General features: G+C 36.1%; 1 protein-coding gene across 1 annotated transcript; it reads left to right on the top strand.

Moving 5' to 3' along the window:
* Window positions 1-19418: 19418 nt before the first annotated feature.
* On the top strand, window positions 19419-22709 carry LOC129950553 (uncharacterized). The gene is made up of 4 exons (XM_056062487.1): window positions 19419-19807; window positions 19908-20440; window positions 20504-21315; window positions 21435-22709. Exons 1-4 carry the CDS (start codon window positions 19419-19421, stop codon window positions 22707-22709), a joined length of 3009 nt encoding a protein of 1002 aa, XP_055918462.1.
* The last annotated feature ends 1513 nt before the right edge of the window (window positions 22710-24222 follow it).

Here is a 24222-nt window from a genome sequence, read left to right as displayed (position 1 = left end):
TTGTTATTATCTTGGAGTTTATGAGGTTAGTTTCATGTTTTATTTGACTTATTTCTCGGAGAGTCAGTTTATCTAATTCTCAATAATGTCTAAGATTTAAGCTAGTTGTAAATAGTCAAAATATACTAAATTTGTCGAATGCGGTTATAATTTTGGTTGTATTTTCATAGAAACTATGTAGATTTAAATGAACAAGGAATAGTTATTAGTTTAATCTGGATATTAAAGTCATGTTGTAATTTAAAAATGTCCACTTTCATAAATAATTTGTATGAGCTTTAAGAGATTAAGTCTTCACAGAAATCACTACAAAATTCATCATTTGCATGTTAACTTAATTATGAACCATAGTTACCATCAACCTAAAATTTTATCATCATCCCCACAATCATTGTCATAATTAACTTACCATAAGAAATTATTGTAATGGGTCCGATCTTTTTAATTGAAAATTTGACATTTCTCGACGTTTCAAGGTCCCTAAAATCGAAATAAAAGATTTTTGGAAAGATGTCTGTGCGTGCGTGTGTATGCACGTTGTCCATAGCTCAAGAACCAAAAGATATATCGACATCAAATAATCTTTATTATACAGATAATAATGCAGAAAGGGCTCTCACGAAAATTGCGGGGGTGATTTACCATAGCAGTTTAAAAAATAGGTGAACCAATAACGTTAGAGATTTGAAGTAACTGAAGTAATACCAAACAAGCATATTTCTTAGAAAAAACATCCAATTAAAGGTTTTTTTTTATGAATAAAAAAACTGAAAAAAATGTGTCACCTCGAAAATTTAAAGAATAGAACATCGGTTTATTTATAAAACAATTTTGTGAAACGAAGAATAACGGTTTTGATATCAGATAAAATTTTGAGAAAAATCGAATTAACAATTTTTTATAAAGTTGGTAAAAATTGAATTTCGACTCAAATACCTTTTCAAAAATTTTAAATTATGACTTATTTTATCTTATAAGAAATATTGTTTTCAACATTCGGTACAATTTTGAAAAAAAAGAAATGACAGTTCAAAAAATAAAACCCAAAAAAAATAATAAGAGTTAGTAAAAATTGATTTTTGATTCAAATAACTTTTCAAAACTTTAAACTCATTCTATTTTATTAAAAATATTGTTGTCAACATTAAATAACATTTTGGTGACAGTTTTCTACAAAAGAATTACCAAAAGGTGGTAAACATTTATTTTCGACTTAAATATTTTTTTAAAACTTTGAGATATTGGCCTTAGCTTAATTTATGTTAGGCTACCATCAGCCAGTGTTAAGAAAGCCTTAAGAAACTTAAGGAGGAGATGGAGCCGCTACTCAGCCAACTAAGGCTGAAACAAGAAGTTCGCCGCCAAAAAGAAGCAGCGGAGCGAGCTCAGCAACAACAACAGCAGAAACAAACAAAAAAAAACAACAACCACAGCAGCAACAACAAAAGTCCGCATACATAAGCACAGAGACGGTGCAAAATAAAAAACTGTCATCAACAGTCACAGGCCCAAATGCTGAGGGCCCATCGACTTCAGGTAAAACAATGAAGCAGCAACAACAGCAGCAGCAACAGCAGCAGAAACAGCAGCAACAGAAACAACAGCAACAGGAACAGCAGCAGAAACAGAAGCAGCAACAACCACAGCCCAAAAAAGAGAAGGTACCACCAATTAGGGCCTACCGGGTTGACCTGCAGGACCTGAAACAGGTATGTAAGTCGGCCACTAAGGGCAATTTTGTAATAAATATTTTGAATGACAACGAAAAGCGATATTCGGTAAAGTGCTTCTCACTGGCCGGCGCGGCGTGCTCAAACAGGCCACCGCAATGCTGAGTTCTTTAGCTACAAGCCTAAGAGCAAAAAATTCAAGACGGTCCTTCTGAAGGGCATAAGTTCCTGCACGGAACCAGAGGCGCTCTTAGATAAGCTCCGTCAAAAAGCCACGGACGATCTCGATTTTATCGGGGTCAAGCCTTTCACTACGGTGAAGTCCAGGCGAGAGGGTTATAGGCAGTTTTGAGAGTGTGAAGAAAATCAAATCTCTCGACCATCAAGCTGCACGCTGGGATACATTAAAAAGGTACGACGGCATTTTACAATGTGCGAAGTGCCAGAGGTTTGGCCATGCCAATGCCAACTGCAATATGCAGTTGCGTTGTGTCAGGTGCTCAGAAACCCACAAAGAAGGATAATGCAAGCTGGGGAATGAGCGGGTTGAGGATTTGATTTGATTTTTTGTGTGCTTTGCAAAAACCAAGGGCACCCGGCTAGTTATAGGGGTTGCCCTAAGGTCCAAAAAGCCGAAAGAAGTCGAACAGTTCGACAGGCTCCAACACAAAAATTCGTGGATCCCAAATTTTCCTACGCCTAAATGGTGTCAGCGAATGACAACACGAGACAGGCTCCACCAACGGTTGACCCAAAGGCCCCTGTGCCTAAGGCACCAGAGGTGCAGCCTGACATTGTAGCCTTGTTGTTGAGCATTCAAGGTCAACTAACAGGACTGCAAAGTCAGATAAAGGAGCAAGGCCAAAGGGTAGATCAACTCTTTGTTGCCTGGCCTGGCGCAATTTAGATCATAATGGGCGCGCTGCCGGAATAATTCATATTATCCATTGCATTGGAAGACCGCTGTGGTTCATCCTCTCCCGAAAAAGGGAAAGGACAACTCCAACCCCTCAAATCTTCGGTCGATAAGTCTTCTTCCGAGCATCAGCAAAGTTATCGAAAAGATTATTAATAGGGCTCTGACTAAGTGAGCTGCGGACAACATAATAATTCTGGATAAACAGTTTGGGTTCAAGGCGGGTCATGACACAATTCATTTTGCGTCTAAAATCGTTTCTGATATCCAATGGAATAAATCAAAACAACAATGCACAGGTGCTGTTCTAGTTGATTTGAAAAAGGCCTTTGACACCGTATGGTTAGAGGATCTTTACCTAAAACTGAGCAGGCTTGGCATTAGCAAGCCATTGTTGTATATGCTTAATGATATGCTTAACGGTAGAAAGTTTGTTGTCAAAAGTGGCAATATAACTTCTACCACAACATTTTCAATTAAAAATGGTCTTCAACAGGGAGCAATTGAGCACGCCGACGATCTAATTGCGTACAGAACGGCCCGAAAGGTTGAGGTTATTAGAATTCTCTTGCAGCGTAATTTCGACAAGATTCAGCGATATTGCGACGACTGGAAACTAAAAAGAAATGTCCAGAAATCGGAGACAATTCGGTTCCGGACTCCGTTGGCTAGGGCCAAGCGTGATACGTGCAGGAACTGGCGTAAGATGGTGATCGTTGATCTTTACGGTTAGCCATTAGCGAGCAACTAGACAGACATATAAATGCTGCTATGACCAGTGCCAAAGGAGCCTTCGCTCTGACGAAATGGATGTTTTTTAGCAGTCGGCCTTCCCAGAGTGAAGTTACAAGGTATGCTACATGGCCCTGATACGGCCAATGATCGTTTATGGTTGTTATGTGTGGTTCAACGTTGCCAGTTCCCAGATGGAGAAGTTTCGGGTGTTCGAGCGCCAGTGTTTACGACGCTGTACCGGCTTATATCGAACAGCCGAACGAGGTCCTAAACAACGGGGCTAGAATCAACAGGTCACATTGCAAGAGCTATGTCTTCGACCAACAATTTAATTTTCGGGGCGTTCTATCCGAACGACGAGTATTTAGAGAGTGCTTGCTTGAGCGACTTCATTCCACCAGAGGCATTCCTCCTTTTAGATAGATGCGGTCTGATACAGGATAGATTGACAGTTCCGCTAATCTACCACGTCAGACGAAGAACCGTGGATAGATGACTCCCATACAATCGTTACGTCATGGCACAAGGCGGAGCAGAGCTCCTTCGGTTCAGTAGGGCTGTGTCCGAACGGGACCGAACTGATAGGGTGAAGAAGGAGAACCGGTTTTGGTGGTTTCAATCGGCACTTGATATTGGGTAGTCGAAATGGGGTTTTAGGCCTTGAGCGGCTTACATACTTGTTTTATAGTTTTAGGGTTTAGTTTTAAGTAGAATAGGCATGGTGGCACAAAAAGAAATAGAAAAAAACACAAAGAAATAAAAAAAAACATTTAAAAAAAAAAACATCAACAAAAACATGGAATACAAAAAAAATTAAAAAATAAACAAAAGACAACAAAATATGAAAAACAAAAATGTTGGATAGTTAGATTTGCTGCTGTGGTTGTTCTAGTCTTAAGTAGTTTATAGGTAGAATAGGTAGTTTAAGTTAGCTTTAAGTTTTATTTAAGCATCCATTGTAAGTAGTTTTTAAGTAAATATAAAAAATATACTGATATTATTTTTTTTTAAATTTTCTAATGAATACAAAAATAAATGAAATTGAATTGAAGTTAAAATATATCTTAGGGCTGAAAAGCATTAGTATTAAGTATTATTTTTTAACTAAGAGTGTCCGTACGGGACCATTAAGTTAGTTGTACTTGTAAGTTAGGCTAGTTTTATGAATTTGTGTCTAGCTTTAAGATAGGTTTAAGATTGAATTAATAAAAATGAATAAAAAAAAAAGAAAAAAGAGGCTGGGATGCGACCCACACTGATAACTTCCCATTCCGTCTGTTGATTTGTCTTGCTTAAAAGTTTGTCTATATGTACTCGTATCAATTTTTACCAAATTTGCGCACTATATTTTGTAGATTTTATTTTTTATGAAAAAAACGAACTATTGGATTTTTATATAAAAATTACTGAATATTGAAAACAATATTTTCTCTGAAATAAAATAAGTTTGAAGCCAATATTTTTAATTTTTGAAAAGCTATTTGAGCCGAAAGTAAATTTTTACCAAGTTTTATTAAAAAATGTTGAAAAAAATATTTCTTATAAGATAAAATCAGTTTGAAGCCAATATTTTAAATTTTTGAAGAGATATTTGAGTCGAAAATCCATTTTTACCAACTTTTATACATTTTTTTTCAGGTTTTTATTTTTTGTAAAAAAAACTGTCTATTCGATTTTGCTCAAAATTTGTCCTAATGTTGAAAACAATATTTCTTATAAGAAAAAATTAGTAAGAACATATTATCTCAAAGTTTTTAACAGATATTTGAGTCGAAAATCATTTTTTACGAACTTTTGTTAATTTTTTTTTCGGTTTTTAATTTTTTGTACAAAAACTGTCAAATCGATTTTTTTCAAACTTTAAGTGAATGTTGACAACAAGATGTTTTGAAAGATAAAAGTAAATTAAAGCCAATATCTCAAAGTTTTGAAAAGATATTTGAATCGAAAATCAATTTTTACCAACTTTTATACATTTTTTTTGGTTTTTATTTTTTGTAAAAAAAACTGTCAATTAGATTTTTCTCAAAATTTTATCAGATGTCAAAAACATTATTCTTCGTTGCACAAAATTTTTTTAGAGAGGAAATCATATTTCAGTCGTAAAATTTTGGAGGTGACAAATTTTTTTTTTCAGTTTTATTGATCCCAGATGATAAGGTAGTTTTTAACTGTCTTAACAACGAATTAAAAAAAAGAATCTGTGAGTTTAAAAATGATTCACTAAGTAGATTCCTGAAAAGTCTGACGACGGATGCTTCTACAGAATACTCCTTATGGAAAGCAACTAAGCGTCTAAAAAGACCTCAGACACAAAACCCGCCGATAAAATCTCAAGATGGTAAATGGATCGGAAACCCGAAACAAAAGGCTGATCTCTTTGCTGAACATCTCGCGAATGTTTTCAAGCCATTCCCAGCAAGCACAGCTACAGATCCCTTACAGTTTGTTGACAGAAACGACGAATGTGAAATACCTTTTGTCACGCTCAAAGAAGTAAGAAGCATGTGTCAACATAAGCTGTCAAACAAAAAATCACCAGGGTACGATCTTATAACTGCTCAGGTTCTGAAAGAAATGCCTCTTATAGCCTTCAAGAAACTCCAATTTATAATAAACGCATGCCTTAAACTAAGATATGTGCCACATCATTGGAAAATTGCGGAAGTCATTGTTATACCTAAACAAGGTAAGCCACCAACAGAAGTTACATCTTACAGACCAATATCGCTTATACCAATCATGGCAAAAGTTTTTGAAAAACTGCTACTTAAAAGGCTTAACAAAATAATTGAAGAAAGAAGACTAATTCCGAGCCATCAGTTTGGATTTAGAAATAAACATTCCACGATAGACCAAGTGCATCGAATTACGGATGTTGTGGAAAAGGCACTTGAAGAAAAACAAGTATGCTCGTCTGTATTCTTAGATGTTGCTCAAGCTTTTGACAAGGTTTGGCACTTGGGACTTGAGTACAAACTGCATAGGGACTTCCCCAGGCAGTACTACGAAATACTGAAATCCTATATTACGAACCGACTCTTTAGAGTACGGTACGACCAAAATTACTCGGAACTTAAGAAAATTGAAGCCGGTGTACCACAAGGAAGTGTCCTAGGACCAACCCTGTATCTGTTATATACAAGGGATATTCCAGTGGACATCAACGCTATCATGGCCACCTTTGCTGATGATACTGCAATATTGGTGCCAGATAAATCCGTTACGAAGGCTACACAAAAATTGCAAAATGCAGTCGATAAAGTTAGTGATTGGACGCACAAATGGCGTATCAAATTAAACGAAACAAAATCGACGCATATAAACTTTACAAACAAAAACATAAACAATGTTCCAATTTTTATAAACAGTACAGAAGTACCTTACTCCAATACCGCCAAATACCTTGGAATGAATTTGGATGCAAAGCTTAAATGGAAAGAACACATCAAAAAGAAAAGAGAAGAACTAAACTTGAAGTACAGAAAAATGTACTGGTTAATAGGAAAGAACTCTGACCTATCTATCCAGAACAAACTAATGTTATATAAGCAAGTATTGAAACCCGTTTGGACATATGGCATCCAACTATGGGGCTGTACAAAGAAAACAAATGCTGAACCCATCCAAAAATTCCAAAGCAAGGTCCTTCGTGGAATAATAAATGCCCCTTGGTATATAAGAAATAGCGATCTACATCGTGACCTTCAAATTGAAATGGTTACAGAAGTGGTTAAGAAACACGCTGTATCACACAATAAGCGGCTGCAAAGTCATACTAACTCTGAAATGGAGACCGTATTAAATGTACGAGACAATGTTCGGAGATTAAGAAGAACCAAGCCTCATGAGCTGATGGGCTAAAAGCTACGGGAAAGTGTTATAACCTTAAACTTCCCCCAATGCGATTTTAAAAATTAAGAAATAAAAATCATTTGTCGATCTTTCATAGATTGGTCCTGATTCACCGGTGGTTTTAGTGCGGTAAGAGTCAAACACTACTCGGTACCGATTCTTACCGAGTGTCTTTTGAAGATTTCCATCGGATATAAAAAAAAAAAAAAATAAAAAAAAAAAAAAAAAAAAAAAAAAAGTTTTATTGATTTATAAAAAAAACCGTTATATTGATTTTTTTTCAAAAAATATACTTGTTTGGTATCACGTTACAATATATTATATAAAATTTAATTCAAGTCTCTAGCGTTTTTGGTTCGTAAGATATTTAAGGTTAACCAAAATTTACACCTTTTTTTCAAACTGCTATGGTAAAAAAACCACCCCTTCAGAGCATCATCTTTCTGCATCTTTCTGCCTTATTATCTGTATAACAAAATTTATTTGAAGTCGATATCTCTTCTGGTTCTTGAGCTATGGACGACGAAAAAAACGTCGCGAACGTACGGACGTACGGACGTACAGACGTACAAACGTACGTACACACGCACGCACAGACATCTTTCTAAAAATCTTTTATTTCGACTCTAGGGACCTTGAAACGTCGAGAAAAGTAAAAAATTTCAATTTGACAAATCGGACCCATTAAAATAACTTCCTATGGGAAGTTAAAAAAAGTGCGTTGGATTGTCATGCAAGGGGTCCTGCATTCAATCACTGCCTGTGCCACCAAACATTTTGCACGGGTACTGCCTCTTGCGAGGAATCGACAAATTCTGCAAGAGTAATTCTTCTGATTCGGCATGTAAACTGTAGGTCCCTTCCATCTCTGACAACATTACTCCCACACAGTAATGGTTGATAGTTGTAAGTCACTAGGCCCTGTTTCTTCGTGGACTGTTCCGGCTCCTAATTTATTTTTATTTATTTATTGTCTTCATCGACCAACAATATGATTTTATTGCGCTTACTGAAACTTGACCTACAAGAATAGGTCGTAGCTCGTAGTTTGAAAATCAGCAGTATAACTACCTTTACTGATAAGTACTTTTTTAAGTTTTTTTTAAATTCTTTTACTAGGTTGTGTCATAAAATAAGTTTACAGGTAGAAGGGTAATTAAGTATTTAATTGCACAACACTTTAAATACATACTAAATATTTAAACTGTATATTAATATAGCACTAATATATAATATAATATAATAATCAATATTTAAAAATTTGTTTGTGTAAAACAAGACATACCCCTCAAAAGACTTGTTTTACCCAAGTTCTGATATGAAACGCGCAGCTGTTTTTTTATTTTACAAACGGTGTAACAGTCATGGTTTACATGATGCAAATAAAAAAAAAGTTCCGATATAAACGTAGAAAAAAGGAACCAGCACTGATATAAAACGAATACTTACTCTAACTCTTTCCTTGGGCTAAGAAAGTAATCGATTTGCAAAGGTCTCTCTCGAGCAATCAAAGGGTCGCTGTATAAGACCCACATCATACCCATCCTTTTATACTGTGCAGAAGTATGGACTATAACAAAAGCGGGTAAAAGCACCTTTTATCGTTTCGATAGAAAAGTTATTCTCGTGATCTGCGGGCTCGTATGAATAGAAGGTGATTGGAGGAGAAAATGGAACGATGACGAGCTGAACGGGCTGTACTGTACAGCGACTACGCGATTACGTTAAGACTTAGACAGAAGGATAAAAGTTAAACTCGCGCAATGATTGGGTGACGTAGAGTGCATGGAAACCAATTATCTGAAAATTGACATAAGCCCAAACTGGAGTGCGCAACTTAAGACCGAGCTAAAAGAAGAAGTTTCTTGTGTAAGATCTATACCGACACCTTAAGTAAGGCATTGTATTATTCTTCTGATCTGAAATTCATTAAAGTCTAATTGAATTTGAAAATCGGAAGAAGTATAACGCATTATACCCCATGTTCGAGGGTCTAATAAATCAAAGTTATATCTCAAACTTAGATCTTAATCAGAGTTCTACCTTAATGAAGAAATGAGTAAGAAATCAATCAAGTTCTACTTTGAATCACCCGACTTTTAGAGATTATAACTTTGGCAAGGAATAAGCCCTTATTTGTATCTTTTTTTTTATTTCCACCCAACATTTTATGTTCACCTATTTGGCGCATAGTCACTTGTGGTCGAATACCTATAAGTATAAGTATACCTTAACATAAATTGCCAAGTGAACATTGTCAACATTTCAATAGGAATGTATTTATGTACATTGTACACGCTATAACATTATATTTATTTAAGTATGCAAAGAAATGTATATCCAAATTTTCTTAGTAGAGGTGAAACACTCTTTATTATTCAAAAATGCCCCCTATTCTATATCTTCACATACACAAATAAAAAAGTGTCACAAGGCTATGAATTTATAATTTTATTTCAAAACTCTGAACTATGCTTCGTTCCTTGCTTCTCTTCCACTTTTCAAAATGTTAACAACTTATTTAAGAAAGTGTTTTAAATTCCATTTTTCTTACGTTTGTTGGCGTAGCGACCTCCTGGGAAATCACATTTACGAGTAGCGAATCAGTAAGAAAATTTACACTCCAACCGGGCTGCATGAACTTTTTGGGTAAGTGTTTAATTATTTTATTGGTACCTTGACACTTTGAGCTTCATGGTTCGCCTTAATCAAAATGCAAATTATATTTTCATTGTGAAAGATTTTTCCATCATGAAATTAAATAAAAAGAAAGTGTGGATAATATTCTCGTATACTTACCTACCTGCGGTTACAATTTTACAGCCAAGTAATTTTAATGTTTGCACTTGCAAACAGCACTACCAGAGTGAATGCTAAAGGACAACACATGACTGACCGACAAATGACCATGAAACCGAATGAATTAACCCGTACGCATCAGGCAGCGATATTATAAGCAAACTCACTTTGGCCCCAAGGACATTCGTAGGTCCCAACTGCAAACATGTACGTTAAGTTAATTGAGTAAGTATTGCCTTGTTTTTGGGTGGGTATATTATTTACAAAGAGGATTACGAAGGACTTTATTGCGAAAATTTATATTATTAATTTAATTAAGCCTACGACTCAATGGCTGGACACGTTTGGAATTCAACATACATACGTTGTGTACTTTGTACGCGGAGGCAACATTTGCATTTAATAATTTTTTCGTTTTCCAGCAAAGGATACATGTTCATACTCGTATGCTGGTCAGAAAAACATAAAACATTTATACTTCACGAGAACGGGTTAAACCGAATTAAATGAAAACAATAACATCCCATGTGGGGAGATGTTTTGGAAACATCTTCCTTAGGGGAATCGCCATTTAAATAAAAAATAATTACCACATGTGGGTTCAGTTGGTAATAATATTTTAAGTTATAATATCTAAATAAACACGCATATGTACATAAGAACAATTCATGCATTCATTGAGTCTTATAAAATGTAAAATAATCAAAACTTAAATCAAGACTTAAAATGCGATTATATAATAAGGTAAGTATTATGATTGTGTATAATCATAATAATTAATATATATCAAAGTATTTCATACATGTTGTTTTTAATTAATTATCATTGAACTGAGATATAAACTCTTACCGACTATACATAATGATAATTGCAATGAAATATGCTAGTAGTGGTGGGTGATTGGTATAAGGTGCACACAGGTTGTAGGCTGGTTTAATACAAGATCACACACTAAGATGAGTTTTTACTCACCGCTTAAAAATGTTCTTTAATGTTTTGTAAAGGATCCTTACAAAATGTAATAATTGCTAAAATGACAACTTAAGTTATCAAATTATTTAGAACACTGTTGTCCAGCAAGGTATGGCCTAACTATTTTATTTGGAGGACTCATATGAAAGCATTCCTAGATTAAAACTGTTTTCTAAATATGCCATATTTAAGAGCTAAAATACAATAGCTTAGAGGGTTTTTGGTGCATTTCGCGCAGAAATGTAGGAAATTGTTTTGAAACGTTGCTTTTTTTAGAAAACAAAACACACTTTTCTTGTTTTTTTATTTCTATTGATGCGAAGAACGCTGCACAAATTAAAAAATCCACAAAATAAGAGAGGATCTGACATGTAAAAATGTCGGGCTTTTTTTCGAACTCGATTTCCGGGAGTCTCTTATTTCTATCGTTATCAATATGCTAACTCGTATTTTCATCTTATAAAGGCGTCAACAAAACTTACAAATTGTAGAGAAAAAAAGGTTTAGTTCTTGAATTTAAGGAAATAGTTGCAATTAAGTACATAATTTCTCTAAAAAAAATTAATTCAAACAAATAAGTTGGGAAGAAAAATTTTGTAATTCTCACAAATTACACGTTTCAAAGCTTTTATATCAATAGATATGAAACGTTTATTATATTTTTCACTTAGCCATTAGTTAAACAAAAGTGCCACTTCTTTTTTTGTGACATTCGTATTATTGAAATTCGTGTTTGAATCTCAGTTTTAGAGCATCCAAATCAAATTCACTTTAAAAGTAGATTTATTTAATTTTTAAGATCTTTTGCATTCAACAGAAAACCAATTTTGAAAGAAATGAAATGCACAACTGGGTCGCTAGAACTTGATAATTTCTTCCAAAAAGTCTGTTTAAAAATATTTCCCATGTTTTAAGATTTGAAAATGTACCTGCAAAATAAGTTTTTCTCAAAAACTTAAATGCCATTTTATTTGTCAAAAATCTAGATTAACCTATTTTTTTTCGAAACTCATTTTAAATTTTGTCTTAAAAATATTTTTTGTATGAGCACTAAATAAAGAGCTTATAAATATGAACATTTTACATTTAAATTTCGTCAAAAAATGTTGTCCCCTTTCTGAGATATCGAGTTTTGTAAACAAAATTAGTATTTTATTAAAAATTTAAAAAAAAATACATTTTTGATCATACAAAATTATAATCATTTTGATCATTGACAAGAGCTTGCACAGAAAGAGAAGAGTTTGAAATCGTTCCATTAGTTCTTGAGAAAACTTAAAAACAAAATAAAGGTTTTTTGTGGGGTACCCTTCTGTAGTTTTTCTTGTAGAAAGAAGCCAAATTAAGAACACAAAATTTGGAGAAAGTTTTAGAAAAATCACATGTTTAAACCAAACAATTTTGTGGGGACTGCTGTTATTTTTCGTATGAATAAAATGAAAAAAAAAAACGCCTTACGCCAATCAACACAATTGTTTGGACTGTAGGGGCCAGGAAAGACAGACAGACGGAAGAATCGGGGTACCCACTTTTTTCGACTTCTCTACCGTCGTAATGTCATATTTGATTAAAAATTCTAGTTTGAAATTGTTTACTAATGCAAAACTTGCTATATATTTCCTATATGTAGCAGTAAAAATCACTTCAATAATCGAAATTTGAGTTGTTTTTGAAAGCAAACCACTTTTTGGTACTTGTCTTTAAATTACTAATAAATCTTTAAATGAAATCTTTACGTGTACAACTTAAATGTATAAGCTTTTTGGCTCATATGACCCCTCCCTGGATCGTCCATTCTTCAAATGTTGATGAGTTTGTGCTAAGTTTTTGAAATAGGGCTGAATATCCGATTCATATTATGTTTTTGGTCCAATCTTCAGTCAAAAGTAGGTAGTACTTTTAGCAACAAAGTTTAAGGTATTAAAATGCAAATGTTGTGTTCATATACAAAAAATAAATAATTCAAAATATGATGGGGGTCACATCCATTAACGCAATACGATTAGTTTTGAATTGAAGGGAATTCCTACGAAAAAGCAAACAAATTATCTCCCAGGGGGGTTCATGACCAGTACGACCCCCCCCCCTCCTGGTTCCGCCATTGACAAGACAAGACAAGGCAGTAACTATTATAATTTAAAAAGAAATTGCAAATTTTTGTTTGTTACTTTAAATTTTCACAATTGATTTTCTTTAGTAATAAAATAAAGGAATAAGTTTCTGGTGCGGGGAAATAAATCTACGGGAACTAACTCCACTGAGGGATTTAGTTACCACTTAGTGAGAACTACATCCACTTTAGTAAAATGGATTTAGTTCCCATGCTAATTAAGTTCTCCTTGAGTTTGAAATTAATTCCCACTTTTTAAAATAAGAAGGAAGTAGAATATAGGAAACTGTTAACAATTTTACTAGCTAAACACGAAATAAGTTTCATAATGTAAAAGATTTAGTAAGCAAAATTCTTAAAATTTCGAACTAAAGGTAGATATACCTAAAAATATACTTAAATACAATACAACAAAAGTCAAAAAATATAATGCATGTCAGAAAAAAAATGAAAATAAACATTTGAATACATAGTTAAATGAAATTGTTTAAATACATAAATTTACAAAAAAACTTTCAATAATCCCTGAACTATTGTTCTACAATATGGGCACAATACGGGGGATGCATCGTTTTTTGACATTGTATCGTAGCAACTTCCACAGATTTTGATGAGGTTACACAGAAGAAGAAGAATGTCGAGAACATGTTCAAAACAAATAAAACACAATGGATTGTTGATTTCATTGTTTAAATGTTGCTCAAGTCTGGCGCTTTCTGGCTCAAAATCTTCTTCTTCGGACACTTCCAGTTCTTTGTCATCAAGTTTGTTGAAAATTTTGATAATTTGTGGAAGGTATTAAAAAAGATTTATACGCTTGGCATCGACTTTAGATATAAGGGTATCTATTAATGCATCCCTTCTTGCAAAAAACGGCTTTGGTGGTGCAAACATAAGCAGAGTTTCACCGTCTACAGCTGCCATAAAATCGCGTGTGCAAAAAAATTTCCGTTTTTACATAGTTTTCTTCCTAGGCGACTATTGTAGCCTTCCAGGGCGCTTGTGGTTCGCATTCGCTTTTTATACACAGAAAATAACTGCGGAGTTTTCTATTGAATAAACAAATATCACGATGAAAACGTACATATGTTGCTGCAGATTAATTGTTCTTACCCGCAACATCCACTGACGTTTATAGTAGGCCATAAACGAAGATAAGCTTACAGAGGAGATTCTTATTGCTTCATTTTCAATTATTGAAAATGCTGTTTCGATGTTTTGGATGCTCAATAAAGGCAGTGTTAATAATTTTTGGCAAATGTTTTGAACCTCTTTGTCGCTCCTTATTATTTTGAAAAAATCAGGGATCCTCGCTGCATTTCTTCTAAAGGCTTTGGTGTAGTGAAATCAATACCCGTTTACAGAAGCATTTGAAAACCCGTTTTAAGGGCGTTTCGTAAACTCTGTTCGTAGTCTGTTGTGAACGAAGCTGCATGAAATTCGTAGAGATTTCGCTCAATAAATTCGAAAAGATGTGTATACATATTTGTAGACTTATTTATGGCCAAAATATAAAAGAATGGGTATACCTAAAAATATATGCAATGAAAAATTGTTTTGATAAAAAAACTAAAAATTGATTTTGAAATATCGTTTTCGAAATTCTGAATATGATCAAATAAAAATCACGTGATTTTTTTATTATTTTCAAAATCTTGAAAAACAACAATTGATTTCGAAATATCGTTTTCAAAGTTCTGAAAATTATGCTTTTGTTTTTCAAATTTTAAGAATGATCAAATAAAAATCGCGCGAGCGAAAAAAAAAATGTTATTTTCACACCCCAAATTTATTCTCTTTTTTTTGCAAAATTTTTTCCGCTCGCGCGATTTTTATTTGATCATTTTCAAAATTTTTAAAACGATATTTCGAAATCAACTGTTGCCTTTCTGGATTCTGAAAATAAAAATAGTCCAGTCGAGTTCCAAATAGTTTTGGGAATTATCGGAATATATGAGATACTTACGTGTTCTGCATAAGCAATGAATTATAATTAATTGTTTGGAGCCACATGATGTTGGTACAACATTAAAGTTCCATCTACAAAATCATTTTTTGGTAATGCCTCAGGAATTTTTCGAATCATATTTGTAATTTTCATAGCCATGAAAATTGTATAGACAAATTTTTTCTCCAAAATTGTGTGCTCGTAAAAATTGTCTTTAAAGCTTAGTTTGGAAAGTCTGTAGCTTTATATAAAAGTTTCATTTTTGTAGCACATTGAAACATCAACTGGACTCGCTTTGCATTTTGAAATTCATGAATTTGTTTTTCTTCACGGTCATAAATTAACACACTATTTTTACGAAACCAGGTAATAAAATCAATTTTATTTTCAATGATTTTAATTTTTTATTGTACTAAATAAGAAAGTGGAGTTCGTTCCCACTGAGTGAAAACTAAATCCCTCAGTGGAGTTAGTTCCCGTGGATTTATTTCAACGCACCTATGTTTCTAGCCTTTCAAAATTCTACTATATGACTGTTTTAGCCTATCCCACCTAAACGGAAGAAATAGGCCTCCCTTCCGTACGATTTTTTTCTTGACTCCACCACTACTTAGTCGCCTTACCTTTTAGGTGCATTATTTAAAATGCAGAAAAGCCATGTAGATGATCATTTATGCCACACAGAATCAAAAGCTTTTTTATGTCAAGCAAAGTTTTTTTGTTGATTTGCGGATTTAATGATTCGTTTTAATATCATTGCATAGTCTAAGCACCCGATCTTCAATATTCAATAATTCTTTTATATATTATACTATTGGTCTATAACTAACTTTATAAGTTATCCTAAGGCTTGCTTGTTTTAGGAATTGCAATAACACTTGCAGTTGTCCACGAATCTGGAATAATTTGTTTTAAAAGACTTCAAAGTATTTTGTACAATTTTATTAGTTTGATAAATTTTAAAAAACGTTATGGCTTTGTGAAAATTTGAATTCAAATGCCATTTCCGTTCCGCAATAATGGTTTTACTACATGCGTGAACATGAAACACATGGATATAAAAAGTCATTGCGAAGACAAAGCACAACCCGAATTGTAGTCGCTTGAAATCAAAGAAACAAACGTTGGAATCATCCGGAAACGTGCAATTAAAAAATCTTGCTTCAACGACATCATTCATGAGCCCCTTCACATTCAATCTGGTTCCTTTACATCGACTTTGATTAATGTTACTCAACATGCTAATAACGGAACTAATTTTGAGTTTTAGATTTTGAGTTGGTAACTTAGGTAGTTCCAATGAGTTGAAAAACTCCGTACAATAATAACCATTTCATGTTGATTGATAACATTAAAAAAAATTTATTGACGTGTTAAGCTCAACACCGTCTCTGTTTTTTGCTGTCAATATTGCTCCTTTGCTTAACCAATAATAGTTGTAATCAAGCTGTAATATTGGCTGCTAATTCACATCACCACATCCATATGATTTAATTTGAGCCATAAGAAATCAATTAATATTCGTATGTAGCGCTCGCTGTTGACATTGACCACAGACCAATTACACCGCCACACCGCAGTAAAATCCACACCAAACGGTAACTTTTTGAGGATGCATTATCACCTGGTGAACCTTGCGTGGATTGGTGTCGTTTCATATACGTCAATTTTGCTTGTTAACGCAGCCATTTATCCAAAAATGCGCATCGTCACTAAAGATGATTTTCGGCCAAAATTGGGTTCCCCTTCCAAACTATCCGAAGCCCAGTCACATTCAGCTACTGGGTCAGTTGGATCTTGTACGGATGTAGGTCCAAGTCCCGACGCAAAATTCGCTCTACTGTACACTTTCACTCCCAAATTTAAACACCAAATGTTAAAGAGTCGACTGTGAAGGGCCAACACGTCTACCGTAAAATGGGTCCAATGCACGCAACGTTTGCGTTAACAAACACTCATTTTGATAATAAAGTTTTATCATTTAAACATGCTGTCATCGAGTCACAGTTCTGTTGATGGTGTCTTGAGGAAGCTGAACACATTTTTTCAAATTTTCATTTATTTTATATTGTCGTCTCTTTCCTTTAGAAAGAGCACGTTCAGTCAACTTATATTGCATTCCAAAACCACATTTCACAGAATATTCATGTTGTTGCACGCATTACAGACAGAAGTCTTACCAAATTGTGAGTATTTTTTGAGGTTACCCAAAGTCAAAATTAATTTGTATTTTTTTTAGAAATAAAATTGTATTTTGAAAACCTACCAGTTTACAATCTTTATTATTTGGGACTGCGCAACAACATTATTTTATTTAATTTGAGTTGCCTGTTACACAAGTCGAGTTCCCTGCTTTGATATGGCCGACAAGGAATTGCACAGTTGCGCTTTGGCGAGTTGTCGACGTCTAGATGATGATGAAATGGTGTCCTGCGAGAAGTGCAAACGCTGGTGGCATTATATTTGTCACAACTTTGATCCCATTAATTTCGACACAATAACTCCTTGGTATTGTGAAGAGGAAGATTGTGTTTTTAGGGAGGATGATAGTGTGGATTTTATCATTGAGGCTGCTGCAGTAGCGCAAGCTGCAGTGGCGGAACGCGATAAGGAGTTATTGGAGTTACGTGGTGAACTTGCTGAAGCAAAAATGAAGTTGGTAGAGCTTGCCAAGGTGAAGGAACAACATCCTGCGATCGTTGCATCGAAATCTGTTGTGTCTGATGCCAACCAATTGGCCAAGCTCGAGATTATTAAACAAATCCAAGCCAACCATCAAGCACTGTTGAATAGTTCAATAGTAAATTCCAAGACAACGCCGATTAGGGAGATTCCCAACCAGAAGCATGTTTAATCTACTCCGAACGAAAAAGTGTCTAATCAACACCAAAGCACCTTTGATTATTCGTTTCGGGACCAAGATATGGCATCTCTTCTCACAATTTTAAATCGGAGCAATGTTCAAGAGCTGCCGAGTTTTTCAGGTGAGAACAAACCGTATTTTGAGAAAGTGTTTAAATCGACGACCATCGAAGGAAGATATACGTCCAAAGAGAACGTGGCTCGTTTGCGCAACGCATTGAAGGGAGAGGCGTACCAACTTGTTAGTGATCGACTGAAGTATTCTTCAGATGCTGGCGCAATAATAGAGTCTCTTCGCACAATATCTGGTCGTTATGATGTTTTGGTACACGACTTAACATCAGACCTTTTAAATCTTCCGAAGCTTACGTCAAAATCCGATCCCAAGCTTAGAACCTGGGCAGTGAAAATCAACGGTTTCGTTGCCGACATTAAATCGATGAACCGAGAAGAAGATCTAATGAACGGGTACGTACTCACTAATCTGGCTTCGAAGTTAGGTCCGGGACTTTATCAGGAGTGGCAAGAAACTAAATCAGTCTTGAAGCGGGTCAGTTTTGAAAATTTTGCTGAGTTCTTGACACAAAGGGTAATTGCTCTACCTCCTGATCTGGCAAAGATGCATGGATCTTCTGATCAGAAAAAGGCACAATCAGTTGCTGTGGCAAAATCTTCTCGAGTTTTGTTACATTCGTCGCCGTCATCCGGCTCTTGCTGCAAGTGCAACAAACAAAACTACATCCTCTGTTCCAATGTGAGGAGTTTTTAGCTTTGCTCCCGGTTCAAAGGCAGACGTTTGTGAGAGAGAAATCCATATGTTTTTCATGCTTAGACCCATCAAAGCATCAGTGGAGAACGTGTTCGAAGAAAAGTTTGTGCGGTATCAATGGTTGTAATCGACGGCATCACCCTTTATTACATTCGCAGACGTCAAATAGCGACTTAAGTTCTTCAGCAGTTCCATTCGTGCCTCAGCCTCATATCCATTCATCTCATGTTGGGGCCGATGTCAAAATAATGTTTAAAGTTGCTCCGATACGAATTCATGGAAATGGTGATTTGTTTGTGGACACCTATGCCTTCTTGGACGATGGGTCCTCGTTATCGATGGTTGAGGAAGACCTTTTTAACGAGCTTGGACTAGATGGCCAACCAGAGCAACTCATGTTACAATGGACTAAAGGTGTATGTCGGACTGAGGATTCAAGACGGACTTCTTTATCCGTGTCTGCTGTTGGAAGTCGTAAAAGGTATATTTTAAAAAATTTATATACAATAAAGGATTTAGGGCTTGCAAGTCAATCCATTGATGTCGAAAGTCTAAAGAGTTCTTTTCCTCATCTCCGTGGTCTGCCACTCTGTAGTCTTGTGAATGCCAAACCAAAAATATTACTCGGTTTGGATCAGGCTAAATTCCTCATTGGTCACGGCCAGCGTTATGGGAAGGATGAAGAGCCCCACGCTTTAAAAACTCTTCTTGGCTAGATAGTTTATGGAAGAACAGCTCCATCGATGCAAGTGTCATGTGTTCATCAGGCGGCGAAACCCACTATGCATTTTATGTTTCATGATGCCATTAGGGATGAGATTGATTTGCACGAGCTTGTCCATCGTCACTTTACCACCGAGGAGTTCGGTGTAATGCCTCCTAAGGGTGAAATTCTAAGCCGAGAAGTAAGTCGATCCCTAGACATTATGGAACGTTCACTTAAACTAGTTGACAGACAATATGAGATTGGCCTTTTATGGGATTCGGACAATGTGAAATTACCTGAGAGCTACAACATGGCCTTTAAAGGTCTTCAGGTGCTAGAGAAGTCTTTGACAAGGAAGCCGGAGCTGCTGGAATGGCAAAACAATTATTTTGCAAGTCTGCTTTCCAAAGGGTATGCTAGGATTGCATCAAAGGAAGAGTTGGAGAGAGAATGGGACCGCGTCTGGTACGCTCTTTTTTATAGTAGTAAACCCTAACAAGTCCCCACCGAAGCCAAGATGCGTCGCGGACGTAGCAGCTAAGATCAATGGTATTTCTCTAAATAGTCATTTGATGAAGGGACCAGACAACTTAGTTCCATTACATGCTGGAATCTTTAAGTTCCGAGAACGCCAAGTGGCTGTGAACGCAGATGTACGTGAGATGTTCCACAGAATACGTATCAAGGCCGAGGACCAGCAATGTCAACGGATTTTATGGAGAGACGGAGATACATCGAGGGAGCCAACAGTCTACATCATGCAGGTCATGATGTTTGGTCCCCGATGTTCACCATCATGCGCCCAGTATGTGAAAAATCACCATGCTAATCTCTTTAAAGAAGAGTGTCCCGAAGCAGTGAATGGGTTAACCAAACGGACATACGTAGATGACTATTTGAGTAGTCACAACTCAATTGAAGAAGCTGTTGCCGTTACGAAAGATACGATTCGTATATGTCATTCGATGAATTTTGATTTGGTTGGAATACAATCAAATAGCCGTGAGTTTTTGGATCAGATGCCGGAGGGTAACGTGAATTCTAAATTAGTAAGCATTAATCCAAATGAAAGTGATCATATTATGTCCAAAGTCTTAGGTATGTTTTGGTATACGTCCCATGACCACTTTTCATACTGACTTTCGGAATACGAGACTTTAGAAGAAATGCTAACCGAAGATGCTGTGATCACAAAACGAAAGATGCTGAAGACCATTATGAAGATATTTGATCCTCTGGGAATTGCTTCTGTATTTATAATCCGCGGCCGAATTTTACTTCAAGAAGTATGGAGAGAAGGCTTCGAGTGGGATGAACCAGTGACTTCAGATTTAAGACGTCTATGGCGGGATTTCATCAAGGATCTCAAGCAGATTGAGAGCATCAAAGTTCCCAGGCGTTACGTTTCGTGGGATCCCGACGAATCTAAGTTTAGTCTGGTGGTTTTTGCCGACGCTTCGGAGAAGGCGTTTGCTTCAGTGGCCTACTTACGTTTTGACCGCGACGGTGATGTTGAGGTTTCGGTAGCCATGGCAAAGGCGAAAGTGGCACCCCTTAAACAATTATCCATCCCTCGCTTGGAGTTGCAAGCTGCGGTACTTGGCGTTCGTTTGGCAACTACAATCAAAGAGTCACATACGTTGCATATTTACGAAGTACTGTTCCTTAGTGATTCGAAGACGGTGCTTTCATGGATAAACTGCTCAAATAGACTACCTGCCTTTGTCGCAACGCGGGTGGGTGAAATCTTGGACACTACTTCTCCCCGCCAATGGTTCCACATTCGGTCTAACGACAACGTGGCCGATTATGGCACAAAACGATTCGAAAAATCAATGGGAGACCAAGATACCAGATGGTTTAAAGGTCCAGATTTTTTAAAACTTCCCTTTGAGGACTGGCCCATTTCGTCATTCAAAGCCGACTCTGAGCTAGTGATGGTTAAGGAAAAGTCAGCGAAAACGTTATTTCACGTTCTTAAACCACGAAGCAATTACGGAGCGTATGACATGCTTTCTTCCAGATTTCAAGCCAGATGGTCTTTTTCCATCAGAGCCATCGCCTTTTTTTTCGATTCAAACACCTACTTCAGAAGAAGCCCATCGCTTATGAAGTTTTTGTCACACCCGTTGAGTTCTGGCATGCTGAAGATTGGATGTTCAGAAGGATTCAGGAAGAAGCCTTCCCCAATGACATCGCTTCGTTAAGGATGAGCGGTAATGTCAGTGCTTCAAGTTCGATACTAAGTTTATCGCCGTTTTTGGATGATGATGGAACGTTGCGAATGCGGTCAAGAGCGCAAAAGGCTAACTGCTCATATTCTTCTCGCAATCCGGCAATTTTTCCTAAAACCCATCCATTGGTCGACTTTTTCATTGAACATCATCACCAAAGGAATTTCCATATGGGGACTGCCACTGTAATATCCGACATTCGAGAAATTGCGTGGATCATTAGCATTCGAGGAGCGGTTGATCGAGTGAGAAAAGGGTGCTTTATGTGCAAGCGTCTCAAGGCCAGAGCAGTCATGCCGGCAATGGGACAGCTTCCACCGGCTCGCCTAGCCTTTGATTCCAGGCCCTTTACCCATGTCGGCGTGGATTGTTTCGGACCCATGTCAGTAAAAATCAATCGAAGCACTGTAAAAAGTTACGGTATGATCTTCACATGCCTAACTTTTAGAGCAGTGCAGATCGAATTGCTAAATGATCTGAGCTTGGATCAATGTTATATGTCTGTCAGACGTTTCCTTATAAACCGAGTCGTAACCAAGTATTTCTATAGCGACAACGGTCTCAATTTCGTTGGAACAAAAAATTTGCTGGAAAAAGATGTCAAAGAGATGCAGACTTCACTTTGCGAATATTCTTCAAAGTATGAGGGCGTATTATGGCGGTTCATTCCAGCTTATTCGCCTTGGATGGGTGGAGCATGGGAGCGTCTCATTCAATCCATTAAGAAGAGTGTGAATTTCGTGCTACAGGTTCTCGTTCTTAGGGAGGACGTTTTGCGGAACGCACTCATGGAGGCTCAATGCCAAATAAACCGCCGTCCGCTCACTCACATCCCGGTCGATCCTGAAGATCCCAAACCACTATCGCCGAACTCAATGCTATTTGGTGAGGATGATCGTGACGTTACGGCCCCCGGAATTTTTCATGAAAACGATTTCTGCAGCAAACTTTATGGTCGCAGATCCCAACACTTAATGTCTGAGCTAACCAAAAGATGGTACGCTGAATATTTGCCCGTAATCACTAGGAGATCAAAGTGGTTTAAGGACACAAAACCTATACAGCTTAATGATATCGTCATCGTTATTGAACCAAACGAAATCCGTTCGAGTTGGCGGAAGAGTAAAATCTAAGCGATCGGTTGGTAGACTCGCTGTTCTTGATGTAAAGTCTTCAAACTAAGATCTAGTTCTCAGACGGCTCCCGGAATGTCATCGAGTCACAGTTCTGTTGATGGTGTCTTCAGGAAGCTAAACACATTTTTTCAAGTTTTCATTTATTTTATATTGTCGTCTCTTTCCTTTAGAAAGAGCACGTTCAGTCAACTTATATTGCATTCCAAAACCACATTTTACAGAATATTCATGTTGTTGCACGCATTACAGACAGAAGTCTTACCAAATTGTGAGTATTTTTTGAGGTTAGCCAAAGTCAAAATGAATTTGTATTTTTTTAGAAATAAAATTGTATTTTGAAAACCTACCAGTTTACAATCTTTATTATTTGGGACTGCGCAACAACACGTGCTGTTCAAGCGGGTAACTTGCGATGTTGATTTGGCTTAAACATCTGAAACAAAAGATTTGACAAATGTCATCAAAACAAAATGGCAGCCAAGGGGCACCAAAATTGAAAAAAAAACCGTTCACATGCTGCAGTTGATAATGGAATAACCGAAAATTACCGGACAACCAAATCATAGCTCCATCAAAAATATTTAAGTTATCACAAAAAAACTTTCAGAGTTCTATCTAGCGCCCCTAGTGACCCCTTGTGGGTCATCGTACATTCGTCCCAAATAAAAACCTGCAAACGTGCCATTGTACTATTTTTCCTTTATCCTTTTATAATTTGAGGCCTTCCCTTAAACCTCCTGCACTACTTCGAGACCTGCCCTGATATAAACGCATCCTTTAAAATTTAAGACTTCTATTCTTCAATAGTGATGTTAATTTGTTTGACATTTTTAAATGTTTGTTTTAGTAACAGACATGGATAACAAGGAAGACATGACAGCAAAACACACTTTTTTTAATTCATTTTTATTAATTCAATCATAAACCTATCTTAAAGCTAGACAAAAAGTCATAAAACTAGACTAATTAACCAAACCTTAATGGCCCCATACGGCACTCTAAATTAAACTAAAATACTTAATACTAATTTGAATACTAACGCCTGTCGGCCCTAAGATCTATTTTACTATAATTCAATTTTTACTTGCGACATATAGGAACTACATACATTATACATACATACATATTACAGTGCTATTATTTTGCTCGCCACTGTATATCGCAAGTTTTGCATTCGTGCAAAAATTCGAACTCGAGATTTTAATCAAACATGATATTACGATGGTAGAGAAGTCGAAAAAAGTGGGTACCGCGATTACGACCGGTCTGTTTTGTCTGTCTGTCCACGCTCCTACAGCCTAAACCATTGGGTCGATTGAGTTCAAACTTGGAAGTTAAGGTTTTGAGCAGATTAGATTTTTTTTAATTTTTCCCTAAAATTTTATTTTTAAACTTGGTTTCTTTTAATAAGAAAAACATATTTTTGTATTGCTCAGGAAAGGTATCGCTCATAGAACCGTTATTTTGTTTTTTAATTTTCTCAGCAACTTATTTTATTAAGCTCTTATAT

This window comes from Eupeodes corollae, chromosome 3 (genome assembly GCF_945859685.1).
Source record: "Eupeodes corollae chromosome 3, idEupCoro1.1, whole genome shotgun sequence".
In the NCBI taxonomy this organism is placed as follows: Eukaryota; Metazoa; Arthropoda; class Insecta; order Diptera; family Syrphidae; genus Eupeodes; species Eupeodes corollae.
The sequence above is the reverse complement of the archived record's forward strand: the minus strand, read 5'-3'. Positions and strand labels throughout refer to the sequence as shown.

Bases quoted from the DNA above. Each gene is read 5' to 3' on its own strand.
- LOC129950553 (XM_056062487.1), top strand. From the start codon at position 19,419: ATGCATTTTATGTTTCATGATGCCATTAGGGATGAGATTGATTTGCAC. The intron at 19,808-19,907 runs GTACGCTCTTTT...TTCTCTAAATAG, and splicing joins AGAGAATGGGACCGCGTCTG to TCATTTGATGAAGGGACCAG. The intron at 20,441-20,503 runs GTATGTTTTGGT...ACGAGACTTTAG, and splicing joins TATTATGTCCAAAGTCTTAG to AAGAAATGCTAACCGAAGAT.